Below are 25,366 nucleotides of genomic sequence, written 5' to 3'. Positions count from 1 at the left end.
TTGATGCCAGCGAGCATATTATTAGCGAAGGTGGCCAGCCTAAGGCATAGAACACTTACGAAAGAAAAGCTTCAAGAATTCGTCCCCAGGTCATATTGTTAGATATCGGGAGCTGGGATGTCTTTACAATATTTAGAAGAAAAGCAACGATAAACAAACAAGATGAATATCGCGACCAATTTCACCTCGACACGTCTAATCGTCGTCTTCTGACTTTGGCGGCACTCTGGTGTTGCATAGCATAATTCTTGGCTGTAAAGGCACCGCAGCAGCGCTGGTGCAATGGAGGTGAACTCGCAGGAAAGTGAGGCTTCAGCCGAGACACACGCACAACATCAATGGAAACACCCGAGTCCATCGAATCGATATCCTAGTTAAACAAAAATTGCAGGACGCTTAAGCGTCGCCTTTAAGCGTGGAAGGCGATAGCATTGAAAGATCCCTGACTGCTTTTCACGCGTCCCGGCAACTGCAGGTTATGCGACCGTGATGTCTACCCGGAAACGCTGGCGGGGAACGCTACGCACAAAGGTGAACTTTCTCGTAGAAACGTGGCCTCTTGGGTGGCCTCTTGGGCGATCTCCTGTTACTGTTTCCCACTTTTAATATTTCAGTCTGAGAACATCTAACATAAAAGTTATGTGCTGTCGTAATTTTTTTCATGAAATTTATTCGTGGGCTTTCATTCTCACATTTCCGAGGAACAACTGTGTAAGAATGAGAGACCAGGTATGAGCAACGTTGATGATAAAAGAGTGGCTGGGTATGCGTGGTTCGAAACGGCTTTTCCTGAAGTGATGCTGGACGCGGGACACGGGATGACGACCCCGGATTTTCTGCGACAGGGGGCCCTTGACGCTATCGCGTCACCATAGCCAAGCGGACGCAATATCGTGTAGGGCATTGTGCAGCGCGGCGGTAGCTTTTCAAACAAGCCGATGCGTCGATATGGTCTCGATATAGGAGGACAATGGAGCCAGGGGAAAATCTAATGTCCCGATGTCGGTTTTCGTACCAGGTCCTCAGCGTGACCTGAGCTGGCTATCTGGCCTGCCATGTGAGCGCGGGCGAAGACCCCTCGAACATATTCAGTAGGAGTTTTCGTCGAGGAAGGAAGCAGTTTGTCAAAGTGCAAAGTAGGGTGGCGGCCGAACACAAGGCAAAAGAGAGAAAAGCCCGGTGCCTCCTGACGGGGCGAATTGTAGGCGAAGGTCACGAAGGGCAACGTGTTGTCCCAATCGGTGGGGTCGGCATAAACGTACATATACGTTTCTGTCAACGAGCGATTGAGCCGCTTCGTGAGTCCCTTTGTCTGCGGGTGGTAGGTGGTGGAGGAAAGCTTGTGCTCGGCAGAAGAAGAACGAAGTGGGTTTTCACCAACTTGAGAAAAACAAGGTGCTGCCGTGAGAAGTGAGGAACTGCCGGGTTGCGCTATGATGGAGGATTACGTCATGTAAAAGGAAATCACGGTGTAGGATTAATATGAGAGGTGTGTGGGCAGCGCCCGTCCTAGCATGCCGGTTTAGCATGCTCTTCAAGCAGTTTGTGCAAGAAGGCGCATTCGTGTTGGGGCCATCGGCGAACGAGCGCAGAGAAAAATGAAAGAGCGAACGTAGAACGGGAAATGAAAGATACGAGCCCCGAATGGCGGAGACCAATGAACGTGGGCCCTTCAGTGACGTGTGCACTGGAAACTGGTGTCATGCAGACCAGCCCCACCACTCGTTTTCTACTATCGTCTGCCGCTCGCGCTTTCCTGTTTGGTTGGTTTTATCTCGTTCGCGCTTGTTCTTGTTATCACTGTGAGAAAGAAACGGATTAACAAGTTCACAAAATTATTCACACCGTAATAAACTATGCAAAAGCAACACACGTACACAACCACAATAACAGAAGTGCACCTAAATGGGTGCGACTAACACGAGTGATGATGTGACGTCGATGTGGCTTCGCCCATTAGAACGAGCTGGCGCCCCCGAACGTGCAGCACCGCCTCTCACATGATGGCAGAAACACACGCAAGCTGTCGGCGCGAGCTCAGCACGGCGAAGCGACGCCATTCGCACACCTCTCATATTATTCCTATAGTGTGAATGAAATCCACCGCTTCAGTTGCACAGCTTGTGGGAAAAGCTTTCCCGATCGCGTGCCGAGTCACGTAGTCAGTCGCTACGAGGCCAGATTATTGCCAGATTTCGATGTCAGAAAAAAGGTCGAGAAGATAGAGACCGACACGAAATAAATAGTTCTGAGGGCACATCGATGGTGCAAGGCATCCAGTGGGCAGCACAGCAGGTTTCTTGTGACGCTGTAAGAGCGAATAGGCTGTAACGCAGCAGCGCAAGATGGGGTACAGGTCTGGCCAGTAGAACCGGCGCCTTATGCGGTAGTAAGTGCGAGAAACACCCACGTGGCCTGCAGTAGATGCGTCATGCAGCTGCCCAAGAACTGATGTCCGGAGATTGCCTGGTACAAGTAGCAAAAATTCTGCTCTGCAAGGCGTAAGCTGCGACGGTAGAGGACGTCGTCGTAGAGTACGAACATGCGGAGGTTGGACTCCCAATACCCATAATTGAGACGGCCGATGAGAACACATAAGCAGTAATCGCTCGTTCTTCAATGCGAACGACACGCAGATGAGAAATGACCAGGACGTAAGCCTGGGTACCAGGCGCATCATATTTAGGGCGGTGGACAGGATGATGGGAGAAACAGTCAGCATCCTTGTGCAAGTGGTCTGACTTACATAAAAGAACAAATGAATATTCTTGCAAACGTAGTGCTTATCCACCCAGTCCTCTAGTGGGGTCCTTATGTGACGAAAGCCAGCACAATGCATGGTGATCGGTAACTAGGGAAACCGTGCGACCGTACAAGTGGGCGCGGATTTTGGCTACTGCCCAAGCTAACACCTGGCGCTCCCGTTGAATAATTAATAAATTCTTCTGGACCGGTGGCAGGAGGCGGAGGGCGTATGTATTACGCGCTTTGAGTGCCGCTGCTATTGAATGAGTACTGCCCCAATTAGATGGGCACTGGAATCCATACAAAGCTCCGTGACGGCAGATGGATGATAATGAGTGAGTAATGTGGAAGCTGTTAGCAAGCGTACGAGGGTTCAGAAGGCTTCGGTTTGAGCAGGGCCCCTTGTGAAAGCAACGTCCTTCTTAAGTAAGTCGGTGAGAGAGCAAGCGGGGTCCGCGAAATTCCTCATGACACGATCAAAATATCAGCATAGTCTTTCAAAGCTTTTTACGTGTGGGGTGGAAGAAGAAAGAGAAACGTTCTCGACATCGCGAGTCTGGTCTGGGTCATGTTGAACACCAGCGGTACTGAAGGATGGCCTTGAAGATTCGAAATGTCCCGATCAGTTTCCAAGAGACGGCGGATGCTTACAGCTTCTGCAAGAAGGAGGTAAGGCGCAGTCATCTTGCCAAGTTTGTCTGGAACAATAGTAGGTAAAGCGGAAGTTTTAATACCGGGCCAGGGAATTTCTGCGTCAAATACCGGCATCTCGCAATCGTTGTCAAACAAGACGTCATCCATACATACCTCTGGCAACAATTAAAATTGAGCTGTTAAAGTTAAGGAGAGGGAGCCAAGGCTGATTGCTTGTAATAGTGGGCATGGTAGAAGAACGGCAAAATTCCTTTCAAGCAGTATGTCATCGGTGGTACATATCATATACACGCTGTCAGGAACAGGTGGAAACGACATTAGCGAGGCGTACGTAGTGGTTGAGGCAACAGGCGGATGTCTTCGGGAGAGCGTAACAGTGCCTGTGTGACTGCTCGACTATGGCGGCCGTGGGATAGATCAAGCTGAATGACAATAGACGCGCAGTCAAAGAGGGCTGAGTCGGATGATCAAAGGTCTAAGCCGAGGTAATGGCGCAAGGGCATTGTTCCAAAACGGCAAAGAGAGCAATTGTGAAGCTGTCCCGGGATGCCTATGCGAGCAGTGCACTTACCAAGTGTGATAGGCATTCTTCTTTCGGCGACGTGCGGGTTGCGTGATGCAGCAGGTGTGAGGACTCTGCTCAGGCATCGGCGCGATTGGGCATTCATCGTAGATGTGTACACGCCAGTGTCAATTAGCGCTGGGACACTGACGCCATCGGCTACAACGTCCATCAACTTCGGTTTCATCGACATAGTGATGAGAGGGTTTTTCGCTCTAGTCGTCAATGCAGCGTCATTTGCGGTAGCTGCATCGCTTCGTTTTCTGATGACGGGCTTCGGGGCAGCATCAGGGACGGTGGGTGACGAGCCGGTGGCGACAGGCACGATGGCGGACGAAATGATGGTAAACGGGAGTGCCGACGGCGGAATGACGACGAGGGACTGTTCCAAGCGGCATGAGCGTCATCGTTAAGCTGTTGGATTTGAAATGGAGGCTCATAACGACATGGGCTCTGTTCGAGGTGATAGTAACTGGCCAATGGCGGTCGCAGAAAGAAGGAGACAGTGTGGGTAATACAATGGCGAGCAATGTGACCGATATGCTGGCAGGCAAAACGGATTGGCCGATCGCTTGTGGTTCGCCGCTCAGGTGGATTTCAGTAGCGTGCAGGATTCCGCTCACCAGTACATAACAAGGAGCGGTAGAGGGCAGTGAAGCGGCAACGGCACATGCAGAATGAACTCGAACATTAGCGAGTTTCTGCGAACTATTTCCTGCAAAAATGGTACTTCTGCTTGTACGTGCCCTTGTCGTCAAGCCTTTACTCGTGGTTATCAAATCGCATCTACGCCGTCACTTGTAAGAGGATGCCGCTGGGATAGCTGTACTGTATAGCTCATGCCTCAAAGCCCTTGTGTTTGAAGGGCTCTGGTGAGACACTTGTGCTGTAGCCAATTTTTTCATCTTACATATTCTGCATATCATATCATATTCTTCCGCAATGCAGTGTAAGGCTCATAGTACTTGTCATTAGGTATCGCCATAATCGTATAGCACGTAAATTTTCCGCACTTTACAGCGACTATTTCTTTAGGCCCCTTTACAGCCAAGTCACATCTTCACAGAACTCATCATTCCACCGCGAAATCACTAACACTGTCTTGGCGCTCTTTGGCCATACCTGGCCCTTGCGCCACTAAACAACACACATTCATTCATTCACTTGTAACTAGAATACCAAGTTAGCCTAAATCATCGTCGGATCCTATTTCTTGTGGGCACTTACACGGTCATACCTGGTAATCTTTCGTGTCGAGTTGGCTGGTGCCGCGGAACGTTCCTCGATCACGCCGCTGGGCCAGGACAATCGTCGAGGTTGTACACAAGGACCTGGGCCGTCCTGTTTCGAGCCCTATATTGTACGTAATGTTGTCCATTCTAAGGCTACGACCAGTGCGGAGCTGTGTTTTTGTCTCTCCTAGGTATATCGCACCTCTCAGCAACTTGTTACGTTGTGTAAGACGTTTGGCGGTGACAGTTATCACTAGATTATCACTGCCATCGTGTGATCGGTTGGCGTAGGAGGCATCTACTACATTTGAAGTTTCTTTTTTTTATGATAGCGTCGCTCGATTCAACAGCGAAACAAATTTCATATCGGACGCTGAATTTACAAAGCTCGTCGTCCTTACCGGCTCTTTGCAATTCTCTGGCTGCCTTCGCAAGAACACATCGAGCATCAGGTCTGGCTGAAATTTACTGTTACGAGCGATTCTTGCGCAAGGGAACTCGTGAAGACAGATGCAGAATCCATGCGAGTCTCAGATGCTGTTGGGCATTGTTGAATGCATTCGAGAACTAGCAATTACTCTGAAACGTGCGGTGAGAAATCTTTTATAAATGGCGGAAAGACTGGAATCAAAAGTACAGATTTCGACAACAAATAACTACGCTCGCTGTTATCTTTGCACTTTGAGTGTTGAATATTGTGTTGTAGAATGTCAGTTGGTTCTGTGACATGATGAATTATTGCGCTACACAGGAGTACTTGCGAGACGGACGTGAAGAACCGCTTTTTCCTTCTGTAAATAGAATCATAAAAAAATATCAATTTTTAACGCCCACTTTTCCACTATATAATTCCTAACGTCACAGCTAAGCGGCAATATAGCAAACAATATACTGCAAACAAATATGCTGGTGAGAAGAAGCTTGAAGAAGCGTAAAGATGTTTTTACTGATGCAGAAAGAGCATCAAACCACTTCGATCACTCATTGGACAAACTATAGAAGCAGGGGCTAACATCAACGTAGAGTACTATTTTAAGAACCTCTTTTGGCTTACGTGTTATTCATTCTCTTCTAATATAGAAAAATGCTGCATGTTGATGGTATGGTAATTTATGGACATCTCATGCACGACGATCGGGGGAAAGGCCAGGTCCTGCCGCCAACGTTCTGGAACTCGTCCAAAATATTATCAAGCACGTCTTACCCGTATAATTTAGTAAGTATATTTCGTATGTGATGATTGAATTATGCACACGCTTGTAGATGCTTTTATACGAATATGTATGTGTACGTATATGAAATAAATTATGAACCTTTAGGACACATTGGTGAATAAGTCATCAGAAGCGCCTGCACCTGTACAAAACGAAATCAAAAACAACCACTTATATTGACAGTTCGCGTCAGGCCGGGCCCATATGCTTAAGGCCGGTCCCCGGCCAAGAAGTCGAATGAAATTCTTGTCTCGGTTTTTCTACGTGCGCCTGCACATCGTGCGATTTGCATATATATATATATATATATATATATATATATATATATATATATATATATATATATATAGGCATAGTTGATCATAGCTATAGATATAGATATATACATTTATGTATGTATATATATATATATATATATATATATATATATATATATATATATATATATATATATATATATATATATATATATATAACGAGAAGAAAGGGGTTTAACCGAGGGACCCGATAATTATTAGTCATATAATGAGAAACCAACAAACACTGACACCAAGTACAACATAGTGGAAATTGCATGTGCTTAATAAATGAAATAAAGTAATGATAAATTAATGGAAATTAAAGTGGATGAAAAAACAACTTGCCGCAGGTGGGAACCGAACCCACAACCTTCGCATGTCGCGTGCGATGCTCTACCAATTGAGCTACCACGGCGGCGTTTCCCCATCCACTTTCTTGGGTATTTATGTGTACTAGTAGAACCCTGGGAGTGTTAGCCATTTCCATTAATTTATCATTACTTTATTTCATTTATTAAGCACATGCAATTTCCACTATGTTGTACTTGGTGTCAGTGTTTGTTGGTTTCTCATTATATGACTATATATATATATATATATATATATATATATATATATATATATATATATATATATATATATATATATATATATATATATATATATATATGCACGTAACGCAGGACATACACGCACTGCACTGTTTGTGCAGCGTTAGTTTTCCTTTACAAAATTTCCGGCATATTGCTGCACTGGTTTCCGCTAAAATATATGTCAGCTATTCAAGTCAGAAGCGAGGTTCTGCAGTTCGAACTCAAAAGGTAACACCCACATGATGGGCTCGGACCACGCTCACACCTCCATGGGAGAGAAATTTTGCAAGGCAAGCGGCAATAGAATTTGCTGCCAGGCATAGTTGATCATAAGACTCATAACAATATTAGTATTTCAAATATTAGTATTAGATTTATCATTATTGTTATTATAAATTAGGCATCGCAGCGAAAGAAAGACAAACGGAAGTGTGGGGACTTTGGAAGGCCTTTGTTCGTTGTCGTTGCATTGGTTAGGTATGCATGAATTGATTTCCTCGTCCTAAGCTGCCGCTCTTTACTGCTCGACTTTGATACATCATTATGTAAAATTGAACTATTTACACACTGCCTAAATACTAATATGCCAGCAGCCTAGATAGACAGCAAGCTATAAAAGAACATGGCTTCAATTGTAAGACAACAATTTTTTACATAAAGGATTTACAGACGCGAAAGTGTCGGAGTGAAATCCGCTTGCTATATGCTTTGTGTACGGAGACCTCGTACTCATAGAAATTGTTCCACAGTGCTGGTGAAGCACTGCAACACATCTGCTCGTTTCAAATGCCCGTACCGTATGCTGGGGCAGCTCGTACCGCAAGTTGGGATAGCTCGGACTAGCAACATTTGCCTCGCACACTTTACCAATTAACAGCAAGTCAAGGAAACCCACACAATTTCAATAGGGTACGAATTCAAGGAAGTTGGTGTAGCATAGTTAAAATTCTGCAAGGTCATTGCTAAAACGAAATAGACACAAACCAACGACACACCCGTGTGTGTCGTTCTTTTCTGTCTGTTGCAACTCAGCGCTGGCCTTCCAGAATTTGAATCACACAGTGCGTCGACGCGTGCCATTTATTTAAGCATAGTATGCTTCCTTGAGTGCATTACTTCGTGTAAGTTAATTAAACAAACAGCGCAAGAATAGAAAATTGGCAGTAGGCATATACGCACGACGCAATTTTTTTAACACTGGAAATTACCACTCAATAGGAGAAATAAAACAAAGTCATTGGAAGGCTCTTCTTCTCGGTGACAGGTAATTACACGCATGGCGCAGGAATAGAAAGCGAGTAAAAATGTGAACACACACATGGCATGCATATCTGGTAGCCTACATAGAGTTCATAACGTAAATATTAAGTTTTGTGGAACGCTCGTACATGAGACCAGAAAACAAGTGTATGCATATTGCTCACACTGGAAATGAAAAAGGCAATGTTGAAGTGAGAAAATACGGACGAGGTAGCTGCCGTTGGTGCTTCGAATTCGCTTGTCCTCCTAATGTCAGTATTTGCAGAAGAGAAAGTATAAATTAAAAGCCATGAACGTTTGCGCCAGCAATGATGCAATAAGCTTTTAGCCACAATAACATTTTAAGTGAAAGGGTACAGGCAACTCAAAAGAACTCTCAAATGATTTACATGACAGAACTTGGGTAATGACACTTTAGAAGGGGGGGGGGATGTAGACTTCGGCAACGCCGAAGCCTACCCCGCTCCCTCCCTAGAAATTCTATGCCTCTGGAATCATACACCCCCTACGGCCATCCACTCTCTCCCCTGCGGAAAAGCCTATGCCCTCGGAAATGTACGGGAGGTGGGGGGGGGGGTCGGGCCCCAGAGCGCCCCTCCACCCGTAGTGAGCGCCTATACCAAAACATTGACAAAAATGTATTTCTGCTGCTTCTCTCATTTTGTCAAACGCTGTCCACAGGGTAAATGTGGACTTATTACTTTGTTTTTGTATGCCCTCACTTCTCGTGGTGTGCGTTCTCTATTCAGCAACGAAGACATCGCCAATATTTTGAAAACAGTTTTCAAAATCTTCAAGGTAGGTTTCAATAGATATTCTTGCAATATCAAAGCGTTTTCTCGTGTTCTCTCAAGCTGTCATACAAATAACGCATATTCATGCACCGAAAGACAGCAAAGGAAATAAGTGCAATGCGTTTGTTAGCGTGAGTTTTCATATGCGTGAGATATTAATTTACTCATACACCTACCCGCTTCTATTAAAATTGCGTTCTCCACGCTTTCTTGTACTTGTGGCGCCAAGAAGTGTCGCTATTATTTTTCTTTCATGAGAATTACACTGGCAGCACTCTGTCTATGTGAGACCACGTTCTTCGCAATAATTGTACCCACTTCTTTATGTCCACTTATTTATTTCACTTCTACTAAAAAAAAAAGAAAGCTACACAACGTGTTCAGATATGTTGGTTAAAAAAGTTACTCAAGTACATCAAGTTACGTTGGACGTTTACGGTAGAGCAATCACAAGTTTGTAGTGGTCTCACACAACCAACGATATTGTCTTTTCATCTCCGCCTATAAGAGTACTCACTGGGCACTGCAGGAATTGCCAAGCCGGCATTTGGGCCACACGCGGTTTTTTCTGTCTCTAGCGCTGAGAGGACGTGCCTACGATGCACCTGGGAAGCTAGCATTTCTGGGAAAAAGTGGCAACGACACAGGCCCACCACTCTGGATGGACATGTCCGAGGTGCGTTGATGCTCTCGCACGGCAGCAACGACCTGGTATGGCTACGAACGTTTAAGGTCTGCTTGGCCTTAAACGACATTGAACGACATTGACGATAGGTCCTTAGTTATTTCTTACCTCTTCGCTACCATACTTCGTTGGTGTAAGAGTCAATAAATTGTTTAAACGTAGCTTTCTTAGTACGTGCGAACGGGTGGCTGCCATAGTTATGGCCAAAAGCTACGGTTCAATGAACGCGAACGAAGACACAAACTAACACTAAGAAGCCCAATCAACTAGCTGGTCCATCCGAAGAGCAAAACGAGAACAAGGTCAAAGCGGGAGCGAACGCTTCTACAAGTAGACCTGTCTGTTTCAAGGCTTGTCGGCGAGTCCACTTGTTGACAAGCCTTGACGCCAAAACGACAATCTTGTTCTCGTTTTGCTCATCGGCTTGATTTTCCATCTGGTGCCTTCCACGTGTTTTCCATGGTACATTGTCACTTAAGATCACGCATGAAATGAACACAAGCGGGCGCAAGGCATCGATGTGTTCATTGTAATATGCGATTTGAATTCGCAATAAACCAGTTGGTAGCTTGCGCTTCTTCGTGTCAGTTCGCGTCTTCATTCGCGTTCAGTGTCCATATTGCCCCCCCCCTAGTATGTGCTGTACATAGCGAAATTAAAATGAACTTGCGATTCTTGCCTAAAGTAAATACGGAATGGAAAAAAGGGATTCGTACGTAGAACTTCTACATTTAGACTGAGTACAAGTAGTACATTCAGATGTAGTACAGTGTAGACTTCTTCTGGTAATGTCTACGTTGGCCAGACGGGGCGGTGCGTCAATGTACGCCTCCAGGAACACCACTCTTCATTAAAGGGTACGACCAACCCTCATCTGTCTAGGTGCTGTCGCACTTACCGTTGCGTGCCGCTTTTCGATAGTACCATTACCTTTATGAGGCACAGAGAGCAGTGGACGAGCACGATAGCTGAGGTTTTTTTTACATCCGTAAGCACTCACACGATTGCGTAAGTATGCCATCCATCGCTCTATCACAAGATGAATGTACTATTTTTAAATCAGTTATAGTAACGCGTGAGCTGTTTGGTGCTGTTGCACTATAGGTGTTGGTCCTGCCTTTCCTTTTCCTTGCTTCGGTATTATGCGCTGTATATATTGTCCAGGGGCTTGCATTGAAGTGTCAGTTGATAGACAGCGCCTACGATCATCTCTTTCTTTTTCCTCCAGATCTAGTTGTTGGGCTGACGTATCAGGAACACTTTCCAACCATCCTAGTTCTTGCTACCTGTGCAATAGTACACGTACAAGTAGTACCGCTTCTCTCTCGTATTGCCAGACTGAGCACAGTTGGTAAAAACAGGTGGACTCAGGTATTTTGTCATTTTCGCACTTGATCTTGTGAAAATTGCCAGGCTTTTCTTTATTCTTAACTGTGGCGAGTACACACTCTCTGAGCATTAAGTTGGTGCAGGCGCTGCATTTTATTATAATGCATACCGAAATGTCTTCAATACATTTGCATAAATTCTGTCACTTGCGAATTTACGGGCTGTAACAGCTCCCGAAATTGCTGTCATGGAAAGTCATATTTTATTTATATTACTTTGCAGTGGTGCTTTTCTCTGCCTCTGTTATTCACAGCGCTTACCATATTGGCTTAAAACGTGCCTAATATACAAGTGAGCAAATGGAAATAATTTGTGCCTTTGAGAAGATGAGAAGGCTCCGACTGCGACCTGTGAATACGTGTAAATGTGTACGAGCTTAAGGCAAAAAACTGGGGCAGTTCAACAATATAAAGGCATGTTTCAGCGCGTAAGGAAAATAAGAAGAGGTGCATGATGCATGAAGTATTTTGTATATGAAATGAGATTGACAACTGCGTGATCTTTCCTTTTATTGCTTCGGTGAAAAAATAGCTTTGCTTATCTTGACAAGCGCTTTCTTGCTTTGCGAAATTGATAGTGGCATTAGCCAAGTTCTGCGAGGTTCTGTCCCTCATTTGCAGGCATGCGCTAGGATGTAGCTTTTTCGGTAACCAGGTAACTTCTCTTCCTTTTCAATATTAATGCAATTTAAAACTAGCGCTCTACCTTGTTCCGTTGTCCTTTTGTCGCTGCATCCCTTTTCGTTTTTTTCTCACGAGCTGGGACATTTTATTGCCTAAATGTGCTTGAGCCTAAGACTCGCCTCACATGATAATCGATTCATTGGTTCAGTGAATCGCGCGCTCACCCATTCGTATATTTAGGCAAATGAAATTTTAGCGCTTGACAAAACAAAGCTGCGTCCACTTCTGCACCCCCCTCCCCGCCTCTCCGTACCATACCATATGAAACATATCTTGAAATAAAAGCAGCACTTACCCTGCAGCACACTCACAGTACGTGCGGGAAACTTTTTCACGTAGTTTGTTCATCATGGTGAACTGCTGGTATACTGTCCGCTCTAGGCAAGCACCTGCATGCGTATGTTGGCCACCTTATTCTAATCGACGAGAAAAAAGGGGGTTAAACGAGGTACCCGATCTTTATTAATCATATGATGAGAAGCCAACAAAGAAAGACAACAAAAAAAACAACTTCCCACGTCTTCGCATAACGCGTTCGTGCCATGCTCCTTAATGCCAAGATGTGGGATCATTCCCCACCTGTGGCAAGTTGTTTTTTCATCCATTTTCATTACCATTATTCTTTATCATTTATGTAATTGATTTACTAAGTACAAGTAATTTCCCTTTTGTTGTCCTTGGCGTCTTTGTTTGTTGGCTTCTCATCATATTTTGATGGAGTCACTCCAAATGACGATCGAATTTATCGTGAAGGAAATGCTCCCGCGACGCGTTTCACTCTCACACATATCTTCGCCAGTTGGATCAAAGTACTCGCCAAGGCGTTGAAGAACAAAGGCTGGCGCATTTCTAAAATCTTGGTTACAAACGGCTTGCACGTCGCATCGGCGGGTCGCCTTCGAGTCGGTAAATGGAAAAAATTGCTATTGCTATAATTGAGCAAATACACGCGCGCTAGAGCAGGGTCACAAGAAGCTACTTCAACAACACAAACGACAAAAAAAAATGAAAAAGAAAGCAGGGACGGCCATCGCGACAGCCTACTTGGTGAAACGCTACCACTGCGTAGAGGCGAGAAGCGGCGGGAGTGCGTGTGTGCCTTGCTCGTCAAATTTAGTTGAAGTGGCAGCGGCTCGAGGTCCCGCTTACTGGAAAAAGGTCTATTGCTTAGCTCAGGATAGTGAAAGTCAACCATAGAGAACGGAAAGGGTCACAGCCTGAAAAGCCTCAGGAGCGGTGGTTATTGCTTCCGAAGTATTCTCATTGTGGCTTCTCCCCTCCAGTCACAGGAGACACGAGTAGAATTAGTTGTTCTTATTAGCTTTGCAAAGCGCAGCACTAAGTTTTATGGTGCCGCTCTTAGGCGCCCGTTCCCGCGTTGAGCGTGGGACTATTTGCGGCGTAGCCGGCAGAACGAGCGAGCCCACCGAAGGATGAAAAAAGGCAGCGAATGCGGAGGATGAAAGACGGCGATAGAGAAACAGCGCGGGGAAGAAAGCGAAGGAGGAAGGCACAGTCGATGCGTGAGGAGGAAAGCGGAGGAAGAGAGTATGGCGACTGGCGGAGGTGCAAAGCGGAGTACCGCACGTGAAGTGCTGCGCGGCGACGACCTGTTATGAGATGGCCCCATTGCAACGTGCGCTATACCAGTAGCCGATGACATCATTACTAAAGCACTCGGCGATGTCACCCAGCGATACCAAAGGTGAAAACAAAGCACTGGCGTGGGCTTCGGCCCCACTGCGCATGCGCTCTTCCGCCTGCGCCGCCATCACTAGAGAATACGCTCAGCTCGAGCCACGCTTTCGCGTGTTAACGCTTTCTTTCTGAACAATGAGCGACGCAACCGGTGGAAGTACTTCGTCTGCAGCTGCTGAACGAAGTGCCCCAGCAGAGGCTCATCTCCGCCGCAGAAAGGACACTGTCTTTCATGTTCAAATACTTTGCCTCAATATATCGCGAATTCAAAACAATTTGACAGCTGTGCTTAAATGTCACGTTAAGGAGTACCGTAATTATCGGTGACTGTTTACGAAGAACATATGAACACGTCCATTCGGTCCCTGTTCCAGGTTTGCGGGAACACTTCGTGGCTTAAAGGCTTCCATGACACAACTCCCATTGGCGCCTATTACCGAAGTGTATATAGCAGTACGATGCTGACTTACGACAACGATAGGTCGTTTCGCACGAAGGTAAGACTGCAATCAAACAAAGAATTTGTGGAATACCCGGCGTGCTTGCTTAGTGGCTTTAGTGTTGCGCGTAAGCACGAGGTCGCGGGATCGAACCCCGGCCACGGCGGCCGCATTTCTATGGGGGCGCTATGCAAACCAACCCTTATACTGAGATTTAGGTGCACGTTATAGAACCCCAGATGGTCAAAATTAGTCCGGAGTCATCCACTAAGGCGTACCTCATAAACAGATTTTGATGTTAGCACGTAGAGCTCCGTAATTCAACTTAATTGATTGGTGGAATATGACTCTGCAGGAGAGCTTAAGATAACATCGTGCATGTCTTGGCCATAAGTCACGGCTCTAAGCGTCTAACTGTGCTTCCTCATAAAGAAAATGGAGCGACGAAAAAAAGTATTATGCCATTCAGAACCCATGTAGCCTACGTCGCCAAATTATCAGAGCCTTGAGGATTGGAAGGTTTCATGCTGTAATTTTCATGGTTCTTTACTAAGTCTTTTCAGTCCAATAAAGTAACGGTGGACGTTTGAACCCTTTCCAAGCTTGACTGGAAAGACCACGGAGCGACAGGACAATACAAACGTGGGGTCGAAGAGTGGGCGTACAAGGGAATACACAACCTAAAGCCAGTGTGTACACTGCAAAAACTTGTATTCGTCAAGGGTGGCTTGCGAGGTACTTTCCAGACAGTGAATGACGAAGGCAAGAGTCTGGCTACAAGCAGAGGGCTCTTTTTGCTAGCACACGAATGAAAGAATTTGCGCGGTACCTCTGCGAGCTTCAGCTTCAAAGTACGGGACACCTGTTTTAAGAGTAAAAAGCTGCGAATAATCGGAAAATAAATCTAGAGAGCGAGGGAGCTGCGCCAGGGGGGTTCCGGACCACCAGCATCCAGCCCACCGTAAAATTGATTACTAAGAACGACTGAGGAATATGGACGAAAATAAATGGGCTAGGAGAGTGTTGAGGTATTTGTACACGAAAAAACGCAGTGATTCACAGTGAAGGAAAAGAACTAGGAAGCCTACCAGCAAGTATGCGGCCTGTAGGGTTAGCGACACAGCAAGGAAGAATGTCAAGCGGAAAGTGAGAGGCTTAAATAATCTCATGGGTGGTGGCAATGGAAAAAAAACTTGCCTTGAGTAACTACTTAAGAGGAAAGAATAAAATTAGCAAAGAAACAACTTATGATGATTGAAAGGGAAGCTCATTACTTTTCGAAGCGAGATCAGGATGCCTTAGAACGCGCACCTATAAAGCGAGATATAGGAAGGAAGAAGAAACATGTGCTTGGCTGCGGTAAAGATAGGGAAACGATGGAGCATCTTTTATTAGAATGTGAAGATATGAAGAAGATGTGAAGAAGAGCCTTCGCTCACAATAGCAAACAAAAGGTAAAAAATGTCTAATATAGTTGATCGGTTGTATAATAAGGGAAGCGTGTGATATTATGTCATCTAGTTCTCTCTAAACTTTTTTATTTCCTCAACTCATTCAGCTTTGTCGGGGAAAGAAGCCGCTTCTGAAGGCGAAATACGGTCTGGTTGCCCACAACGTCCACCTCGACGATGTGAAGAAGAAGTGCCGGACGACAAGATATAGCCACCTCAAGTTTTTGAGAAAGCTGGGGCGCTTCCTGAACGAGTGCTTCCTCGCAGATCACGACTACGACGAATGCACGAGACTCTGGGGAGGAGTCGAACGCAAATGAGCGCAGAATTCGCACGGCGCACTGCTCGGTGTTTGCATGTGGTGGCGACGACGTGCCACGCATCGTTCTGCGATCGCGTGTCAAAGAAAGAGAACTTTAATTATTACATGCATTTTTTACCCCTGTCTACTTAGTGGCCACGTCGTTGTACCTCTAGTTGCATCTTTGTTATACCCTAGAAATTAGATGAGCGTTACTATGTTTCTCGAGGGAAATGTATTCTCTCGCAGGCTCGACGTTTTTCTATTTTTCTTAATGTGAGGCTTGAGCAAAAATAAATAAATAAGATAAGCGAACGTAGACAATGCAGCAGCGTGGGATGTGCAAAACTAACTGGCTATTTCTACCTATATAATGTAGTGCGAAGACGCAAGTACAAAGAAGAGACACAGAACACGTCACAGGCGCTACTAACAACTACTAACAAAGTTATTAGTAACGCCGGTAACATGTTCTTTGTCTCTTTTTTGTAGTTGTGTCTTCCCGCTACATTATGTCGGTAAGCAAACACCAACTAGCCCAACAAGTCCTTCTACTGGCCATGTCTAAATTGTGTGGTTCTTGCAGATTATACTTCGTCTTTTCCGATGGACCAATAATGGCCATATATTTAACATTAAGCATTATGTGCGGTATGTAATAGAAAAGCCTGTCTCTATGTGTTGCAAATAGCGTCAACTTATTTCTACGGAATGGCATCACCTCTATGTATAATGTCCATTCATAACATTTACTGAAGCCAGTCCTTGCCAACATCTCCCGCACACTCATTTATTGATTAAAAAGGTCCCTTCTGATGGTGTGTGTTTATCTGTTTCTCCAAATTTCCATGTCCTGAAATGAGTGAATAAATATAATCAATCAAACTACATGGAAACTTTGCTATCAAGACAGATACGTGACTTTCTACCAATTAACCTCGTGACTCATTTTAGAACACATGTTGTTATTGTACCTATGAAATCAGCTGGAAATCCAGTGACATTTGATGCAGGAATCTTAAGACCAACACCATTTAGAGGTGTTTGTCCGCTAGGGTTGCTCTAGTGTTACACTAAGATTACAGTTTTCAGCTTAAATAAAGGCAAAGACCTTCTTGACACTGGAGGCAGCATATAAATGAAAGAGCATTGCATTTTGTAAGGCAAATTAGAAACGGTCATCTTGAATGTGAAGAAAACCTTTACCAGCTCGAAGAGAATAAGACGAAATATGGGGAACACGAACCAACACAAACGAGCGCTGACTTCCAAGTGTTCATTTTTAGCGTCAAGCAGTATTTATACCATATCTTTAAGAAAAATCAAAGAAAACTTCACAGTCAAACTGGAATATTCCAACGTTACAAACGCTAAAGAAAACCATCTGAAATTGTTTTAGCTGCATGAAGTAGTGAGATGGGGGGCCTACTGATGAATTTTTTTCTTTGGTTAATTATGCAGTATGTCTCTACAATATGTCTATATTTGTTTTATCTGCGGCTCACTACAGGAACTTTTTTTGCAGGGGTGGCTTACACCAGCATCTTTTATAATGGTCCCCCATATTACCAGCACTATTGGTGCCCACTTCCAGACGGTGCTCACGTCTTCTATCGTTGAAATATCGGCCTGTCTGTACAAAATAAGAAAGGCCGAAACTCAGTGGAATCTCCTAAACCACGTCACGTGCGCAATTTGTGAAACGTTTTACATGCACCTCAGAGTAACATACACGTGCTTCTTTGTTTGTCAATAAGCGGCATACCTTTGCCAGCTTGCATGGGGCAGAAAACAGCATGTTTACCTTATATCTCCCAACAAGCTTTTTTATGTTATTGGAGATGCGGTAAGGTGAGGCATCACGTGCGTTCTGTTACGTTGAAACTGGGTTTGCGGCAATGTTTTTTTTTTCTTTTTCACTTTTTGCTGAAGGCTGTCACAAATTCATGCGACAAAAGCCGAACGGTAACCAGCATTATTTGAGAGGCATGGTCTGGTTTTAAAGCTACCACCTATTTTGTGGTTATATGAATTAAGGAGCGCGGCCTGACGGCACATTGCAACTACCCCCGTTTTAACTAGCTCGCAGTGGGCACTGTCAAGAGGAAGAAGGCTCATCGTTCTCAGGTTAAATATGTTACATACATGCTAGGTCATGAAATCAAGTCGCAAATCTAAGAATTCAATTGTCGTTGCTCGTGGCTTTCGGAAAGTGAATGTTAGCTTCTTGGAACTTGACATTGTATGAATATTACATTTTCTTAAGTTTTTGTTAAAACTATGGTATAAATACTGCTTGAGCGCTGAAAATAAACAGTTGGAAGTTAGTGCTCATGTGTGTTTCCTCGGGTTCCTCATCCTTCGTCTCGTTTCGATCGCGCTGGTAAAATTTCGCTTCAGGATCGTCAACCAACTAAGAAACACGAGAGCCCTGCTAAGTTACCTTGAAGTTTGTACAAGTCTCGGTATTTGTGCTAAAATTCTATGGATATTTTGCTATCTCATTTATTCTTTTAGGTTGCAACATCTCTGCTGCTGAACTTAAATGAAAAGTTTGCATGGCGCTTATGCTTCGCCTTCAAGAGTGGAGCACGATAGCATTCGAACATCCCTTTGTGCTTCTCATGCCTTCCGGGAACTGCAGCTCATGTAACCTCAATGTTCACCGGAGAACGCTGGCGGCGAGCTTTCTCGGTAGAAGCTACCAGAATGCTCGAAGGCAAGTTTTTTGTTACAAACGCGGGCCCTCGCGACGACCACAGATGCACGGAGGCGAGTGCCATCTGGATAGTGTTGCAAGGAACCGGGTGCGCCGCTCTATGAATGTTAGCAACCCTGGAAAAAGAAGTTTGTGTTTGAGTTTCTGCGTAACAGAGTTTTGTTTTCTCGTATATACAAATTGCAGTCCGGTGCTGTCTTGTCTATAGGTTGTGCGTAAGTCGTACTTTACTAGTTTTCCTACAAATTTTACTTTGAGAAGATCAATTAGCTCAGTAACGCCTCTGCACTACATGGAGGGCTTGCGTCGTTGGGTAGGCATTGTACGGAATGAGTGTTCGCTCAGCTCATTGTGAACGAATAGCCTGAGAGGCAGTGAAAGAAAATATGTGAAGATGGTCCACTCAAACATGCACATTGTGGCGGAACTTCAACGGCACATGTGCGGATAAGGCGAAGTCGCGCGAGAGAGCGTAAGGTATGTACATTTTCATGCCAGATTTTCATGCCAGAGCATGGTCAATTTTGGGGAGCCGTGGACGATGGATAATTAGGTGCGCGTCAGTGAGAAGAAGCAAGAGTGCGGCGCTTGCAGAAATACTTGCGTCTGTGTACAACCAGGTGTGGTGAAGTTGCTGTCACGCGTACCACCAGTCGTGCGTGAACACGTGTAGGATACATGTGAACAGGAAGTGATTTGGCAGTGAGAACCGGTTGAGTGACATTGGAAAGCGCAGAGGGGCAAGGATAGCGCTCTTGGAGACAGGAAAGCTGAGATTGACGATTTCTTCAGCGGTGGCGAAAAGCTTCGAGATAAAGGTCATGTTTTTGCCAAAGTGTAATTTGGGTAGCTGGTAAAGTGGGAGAGACCGCAAGGGCGTCGCGGAGTAGGAACATGTCGGCTATCCGAGATCAGCATAGGTCACATAGCGAACGTCTGAGAAAAGGACAAGGTCTCCATGTTCACCTGGCTTGTTGAATGTAACAGGATAAAGGACTGAGCCTTTTGTTATAGCACATTGGCCATGACATAGGGCTAAATACGAGGCAGCATCAAGAAAGTTACGTAAGTAGCTTTGGTACAAGGTCAAGGCGCGCACGTAGTTTTGATAAGAGCCACAGCACGCGTTTGCTAGCTCTTGGAGCGAGGCATCGTGGGCTGCACATGACTGAACGCCTTTTAACGCGACAGCTTTAAGGAGCTCGTGTCGCAGAAAAGCCGGTGTCGTCGGCGTCGGCGTCCGCGGCGTTGGCCGTGAGCGATAAATACCAGCAGGCACTTCATGAATAAAAAACAACTTGCAAGATGGGCTGGGTGGGAATCGAACCAGGGTCTCCGGAGTGTGAGACGGAGACGCTACCACTGAGCCACGAGTATTTTTTTTCTTTATTCACAAAATGACATACATAAAAACACGTTGGACTACTTGGACCAACGTGACAAGCTAAAATTTCTTGAAATTCACTAATTCATCAAGATTACCCAACCAGTCAGGCGGATCTGCCTGTACACGATATATCTCACGTATGAAAATAATGCTTTCAACAAAATTTTCTCGCGCTGGGCGCGCATTCACATCGGCGTGCGTTACCGCCATCCGTGTCTTCCAAAGACTATGGAGGCCCAGGAGCATTATCATGTCATACGGAAAGCCCTGATGGCTATCTACCGGCAGGAAACGTATACCCTGTGCTGTTATCGGCAGTTCCTTTTTAAGAGTTCTTTGCAAGACATCCCAATAAAAAATTGCATCCCAGCACTCAATGAAAGCGTGCTCAATGGTCTCCGGCTTGTTACATAGTGCACAGTTGGTCGTCCATGGTACAGATATTCCTTTGTCGGCTATCCATGTTTTGACCGGAAGGGTAGATGTATGCAATTTAAAGAACGACTTTACGCTTGCTCTCACTGGCATCTTTTTAACTCTTTTTAAAACATCTTGTCCTGGGCCTCCATAGTATTTCATTCGGTACAATGGCACTGGCATCATAACGTCAACTAAATCCTTGTAAAGTTTCTTTCTTGTTACTGTGCTCAGGTACTGAAGGGAAAACCGAGCTTTTAATATTCGAAGGGAGTCGACTACCTCTCGCAAGTAGCCTTTAAGCCGGTAGTGTACAGGCTGTGCACTAGACACAATAAATTCAGGCAAAACGCTTTTCAAACGGATCTGGATCATCGTACGCAAGAATGAATCACTTTGATCTCGTAAGAAGACAAAACGAGAAACAATCTGGCGTAAGAACAAATGCGACAATCCAAGACCACCATGTCGAACAGGACGAAACAAGTTGGTACGGCTGACCCTTTCCCAAGTTGAACCCCAGATAAAAACAGCAAAGACTCTGTGTATTTTCTGTACATTCACACGGGTCATCGACAAAAATTGGAGGACATACCACACTTTGGCAATTAAAAACAAATTACAAACAGTTGCCCTTGCAAACATTGACAAATCACGACCCTGCCATCCTCCGGTTTTCTCTTTTACGCGCGACGTCTCATCCTCCCAGTACTACGCGGCACTCTCGTAGTGCTCAAGCGGCACCCCCAAATATTTCGGAGGAGACACGGTCCATTGTAACTACGCAAAGACAGACGGTGTGTTGTCCCAACTTCCATGCCAAAATCCGATGCTCTTGTTCCAATTGATCTCGCATCCGGTTTGCCTGCAATATCTTTTAGCACCGCTTATCGCCTCTAGTACACTTTGGCGATCTGTACAAAAGATTGCGACGTCGTAAGCATATGCAAGCACTTTAACATGGGACGATTCAAGCTTATAACCATTGATTTTTTCGTTACTTATTAGAGATAAACAGAAAGGCTCTATATAAATTGCAAAGAGCAGCGGTGACAATGGACAACCTTGCCTCACTGATGATCTGAGTTTAATGTTCTCAGTTAGTGTCTTATTCAGCACGATGTTTACTATGCAGTCATTGTATATCATTTTTAGACCATCGAGTATAACTGTGCCTATGTTAACGTGTTCAAGGATACAAAAAAGAGCTTCATGCGACACACGGTCAAATGCCTTTGCTAAGTCCAGCTGCAACATAGCGACCCGTCCGCCAAAAATGTCACAGCACTCAAGAATACTACGGGCTACATGCACATTTGTAGAGATAGAGCGACCTTTTATGCCACATGTCTGGTGTGGTCCGACTAGAAATGTGATGACACTCTGCAGTCGTTTTGCTAGCACTTTCGTATAAACTTTGTAGTCGGTGTTCGTGAGCGTTATCGGACGGTACGCGCCCACAGATAGCAGCGTAGCATGGTCGTCGGTTTTAGGAATCAGCACCACGTGAGCAGCACGGAAAGAGAGCGGCATTTCTCTCGTTTCGTACGCCTCCGTGATGACTGCGTGTAAAATGGGCGCTAGTTCATCGGCATAAGCTTTGTAGAATGCGGCACCGAGGCCGTCTGGCCCAGGTGTCTTCCCCAGCGGTAGTTCAGTTATCGCCTGTTTTATTTCGTCTACGCTAATGGGTTTCTCCAAAAAAGTTCGAGTATCACCATCTAACCGTGGCATTAAATCAAGGGTATCCTGTGTCAGCGGAATGCTCCCACTTCTTTGTACACCTATTAAGTTCTCATAGTGCTCGACAAATGCACGTTCAATTTCTTCAATGTCGCTGGTAATAGTGTTCTGATACGTAATTTCTCTGATTTCATTTTGTGTTGCGTATCTCCTTTCGTCACACAATGCGCGCTTATTAGGAGTTTCCCCCAACCATATCTTCTCAGCTCGCGCCCTTATTACTGCGGATCGATACTTTTCGACGTCCATAGCCTCGAGCTCACCCTTAACTTCACAGATGTCTTTACCGTATATCCCGGGATTTGAGGCTTCCATGCTTATCATAAAATCAAGCTGGCAATGCAATTCCTCGATTTTTTCCCTTTCTTTATGACGGAGCAGTGTTCCCCTTTCGATAGCTATCAATTTTACGTCGTTCTTGAATTGGTCCCATTCAGCCGCACGCGACTTTGCTGCAATGCCGGCCATGCTTTCTATTTTTTTCTTTACTTTTTCGTTAAATATCTCGTCCCCCAGTAATTTAACATTAAACTTCCATAACTGCCAATTGAATGGCGTTTTCTTTCTCTTGCCCCCAACTGTCACCATTACAAGACTGTGATCACTAAAAGAGACATGCTTTACCTCATACTTAGTGCACATGCTCACAAAGTCAACCGTGGCGTACACTCTATCGAGCCGCGCACTGCTGCCACGCTGGAAGTGTGTGAACACGGGTCGATTTCCATTTGAAAGCAACCAGCCCAGGTCCTCCAAATCATTCTCTAGGATTAGTGCATCTAGTACCTTTGCACTTTTGTCGCGGCAAAGTACAATTTTAGCTCTGTCCTCTGCCATCAGCACACAATTGAAATCACCAAGCATAACAATACGTTTCGAACACTGCAGATAAGACTCGATTCTTTCGAAAAAGGCTACGCGCTCAGTCGCGCTATTCGGTGCATAAACACAGATCACTCGCCAGGGGTGACCAGAAAATAAAAAGTCTATAATAAGCAAGCGTCCTGCTTCCGAGATAACAATGCTCACATCAGAGATGCCTATGTTGTTACGAATGAATATCGCGCAACCACCAGATGTGCCCACAGCATGACAAATACAAACATTGTAGCGCGTTCGAAAGGTTTCCACCATGCGGGCCGTCCGATCCTCACTCTCGATTTTAGTTTCTTGCACTGCGACTAGATCTAAGTCATTTTCCAAAAACAGGCGGCTCACTTGGTACTGTCTTCTCCGGGCCGCTAAGCCCCTGACATTCAGTGTGGCTACTCGCATTGGCTTTTCAGTTTCACCGTGCATATTATGTGAGGAGCAAACGGGTCGCACAGCGCTCACCTCTGTACATGACCGCACAGCATTCGCATCATTGCAGACGGTCATTCCTTGCAGTGTCATGTCTGGCACAGCTGAACCTTCTTCGACGGACGGCTGCCGGCGTGACAGTCCATTGCCATCCGTGCACTTGAAAAACTTGCGCGACATGTTGTACAGGCATCCGTGAAGTGCAGACCCCAGCGCCTACTTCGGCGCCGCGTCCGCCTCGCGTTTATCTGGGGGAACGCTGGGCTTCGGCCTGAATGGTGAGCGTCGTACCGGTGCCGCTTTCGCAGGCGGCTCCTCGGCATTCAGGCCACCACCCGGGTCGTCGCTTTTCACCGTCTCGATGTGCGCCCGCTTATTCGATGATGAAGTCACGTCGGTCTCCATTGCGCTCGGCGCGTCGGGATCCGTCGATGTTGCTGAGCCTTCCTTGGCTTTTTTCGACCGGTGCAGCGCGTCCTTTGACAGGTCAGGCTGCCTTTCTTGCAGTGGCTGCTGTTCGCCAGGCACCGAAGTAACGGCTCGCTGCAAGGGGGCGGAGGCCGTTGCCGGGGGCGTTGGTTGTGGTTCCAACTTCGCGTGTTGTACTGTCGCCGTTTCCTCAGCTTCTGCCTCGTCCATGACGAGCTCAGAAGAGTCAATACTCCTTATGGGCCCTGTGACGTTCGCGTATGTAGGCGCACACTGACTTTCGTCATGACCGAAACGCCTGCAGCGCGAGCATCGTGGCACCCGGCACTCTCTGCGAACGTGACCTTTTCCGTGGCAGCGCAAACAAAGCGGTGGCCTTCCAGGCACCACTAATAAAGCAGGCTCTCCGGCGACACGCAGCTGGTGCGGGATATCATCACCTTTAACACCAGGCTTCAACTTGAGATTCACCAGACGCGTAGTGGAGCCCTTGTCTGTCACGCCCTGTGCGCGCCAGCGCTCTCGTGAAACTTCCGTAACTTCGCCGTACGGCGCTAAGGCCTCGCGTACATCTTCATCGCTGACGTTATGGAGGACCCAGTGCATCTTAACACGTAGGTCTTGGTTGTTGGGATCAACCACCAGGCATCGCCGGCCCTTGACAGTAATTGTTGCAGCTGTTAGCAGTTTGTTGACGGCTTCCGAGCTTTTCATTGTTACGGCCCACACGTGGTTCATTTGGAAAGCTCCCAAGGCGACAACCTCGGGGAGCACTTTCAAGCTGTCCAGGGCGTCACGGTAGTCCTCAACTCTGTACGGCCGAGCACGGATATCGCCATGCAAAAAAACAGTATTAATAACAATCCGACCTTTCGGCAGTTGGGGCAGCATCACTTGGTAATCCTGGCTGTCTTCAACAACATTCCTGTTTCCGCGGCCAAAATGGGCCGCTGAGACCGCTCCTTCGGAGCACATGGTAGCACGTCCTTCCACCTCGGTAGCCAGGACGCCCACTGAGCCACGAGTTCGATGGTTCAAAGCGGTACAAATGTGCCTCTGGTGAACGCGGTGTTGCCTTAGAAACAAGCTGATTTAAGGCTCAGACGTGCGTCGCTTGCTCAGGCGCACATTTCGTTGTCGCGCCGAACGCTGCGTTGCTCGACGCTCACCGCGTCCTATGCGGGGCGCGTAGTCGCTGCGCCGTAGCCCATGGTGTCGCGCTCCACTCTTGAAGGCGAAGCTTAAGCGTCCTCCAATTTTTATATGGACGGCCAGAGTAGCTGGAGAGCACTAGATGCGGTAATTGTGGCAGCCTGGAGGAGTGCACCCTTAGCGTGAAAATCAGAACGGTAACCGGTAACTATGTGGA

General features: G+C 46.0%; 1 protein-coding gene across 1 annotated transcript; it reads right to left on the bottom strand.

The window, feature by feature from the left end:
• Window positions 1-23,074: 23,074 nt before the first annotated feature.
• Window positions 23,075-24,972, bottom strand: LOC135912441 (uncharacterized). Its single transcript, XM_065444888.2, has one exon. The coding sequence runs from the start codon at window positions 24,970-24,972 to the stop codon at window positions 23,785-23,787; it is 1,188 nt and encodes a 395-aa protein (XP_065300960.1). The 3' UTR covers window positions 23,075-23,784.
• Window positions 24,973-25,366: the final 394 nt, after the last annotated feature.

This window comes from Dermacentor albipictus, chromosome 1 (assembly GCF_038994185.2).
Source record: "Dermacentor albipictus isolate Rhodes 1998 colony chromosome 1, USDA_Dalb.pri_finalv2, whole genome shotgun sequence".
Taxonomy (NCBI): domain Eukaryota; kingdom Metazoa; phylum Arthropoda; class Arachnida; order Ixodida; family Ixodidae; genus Dermacentor; species Dermacentor albipictus.
This window is presented reverse-complemented; position numbering and strand designations above follow the sequence as displayed.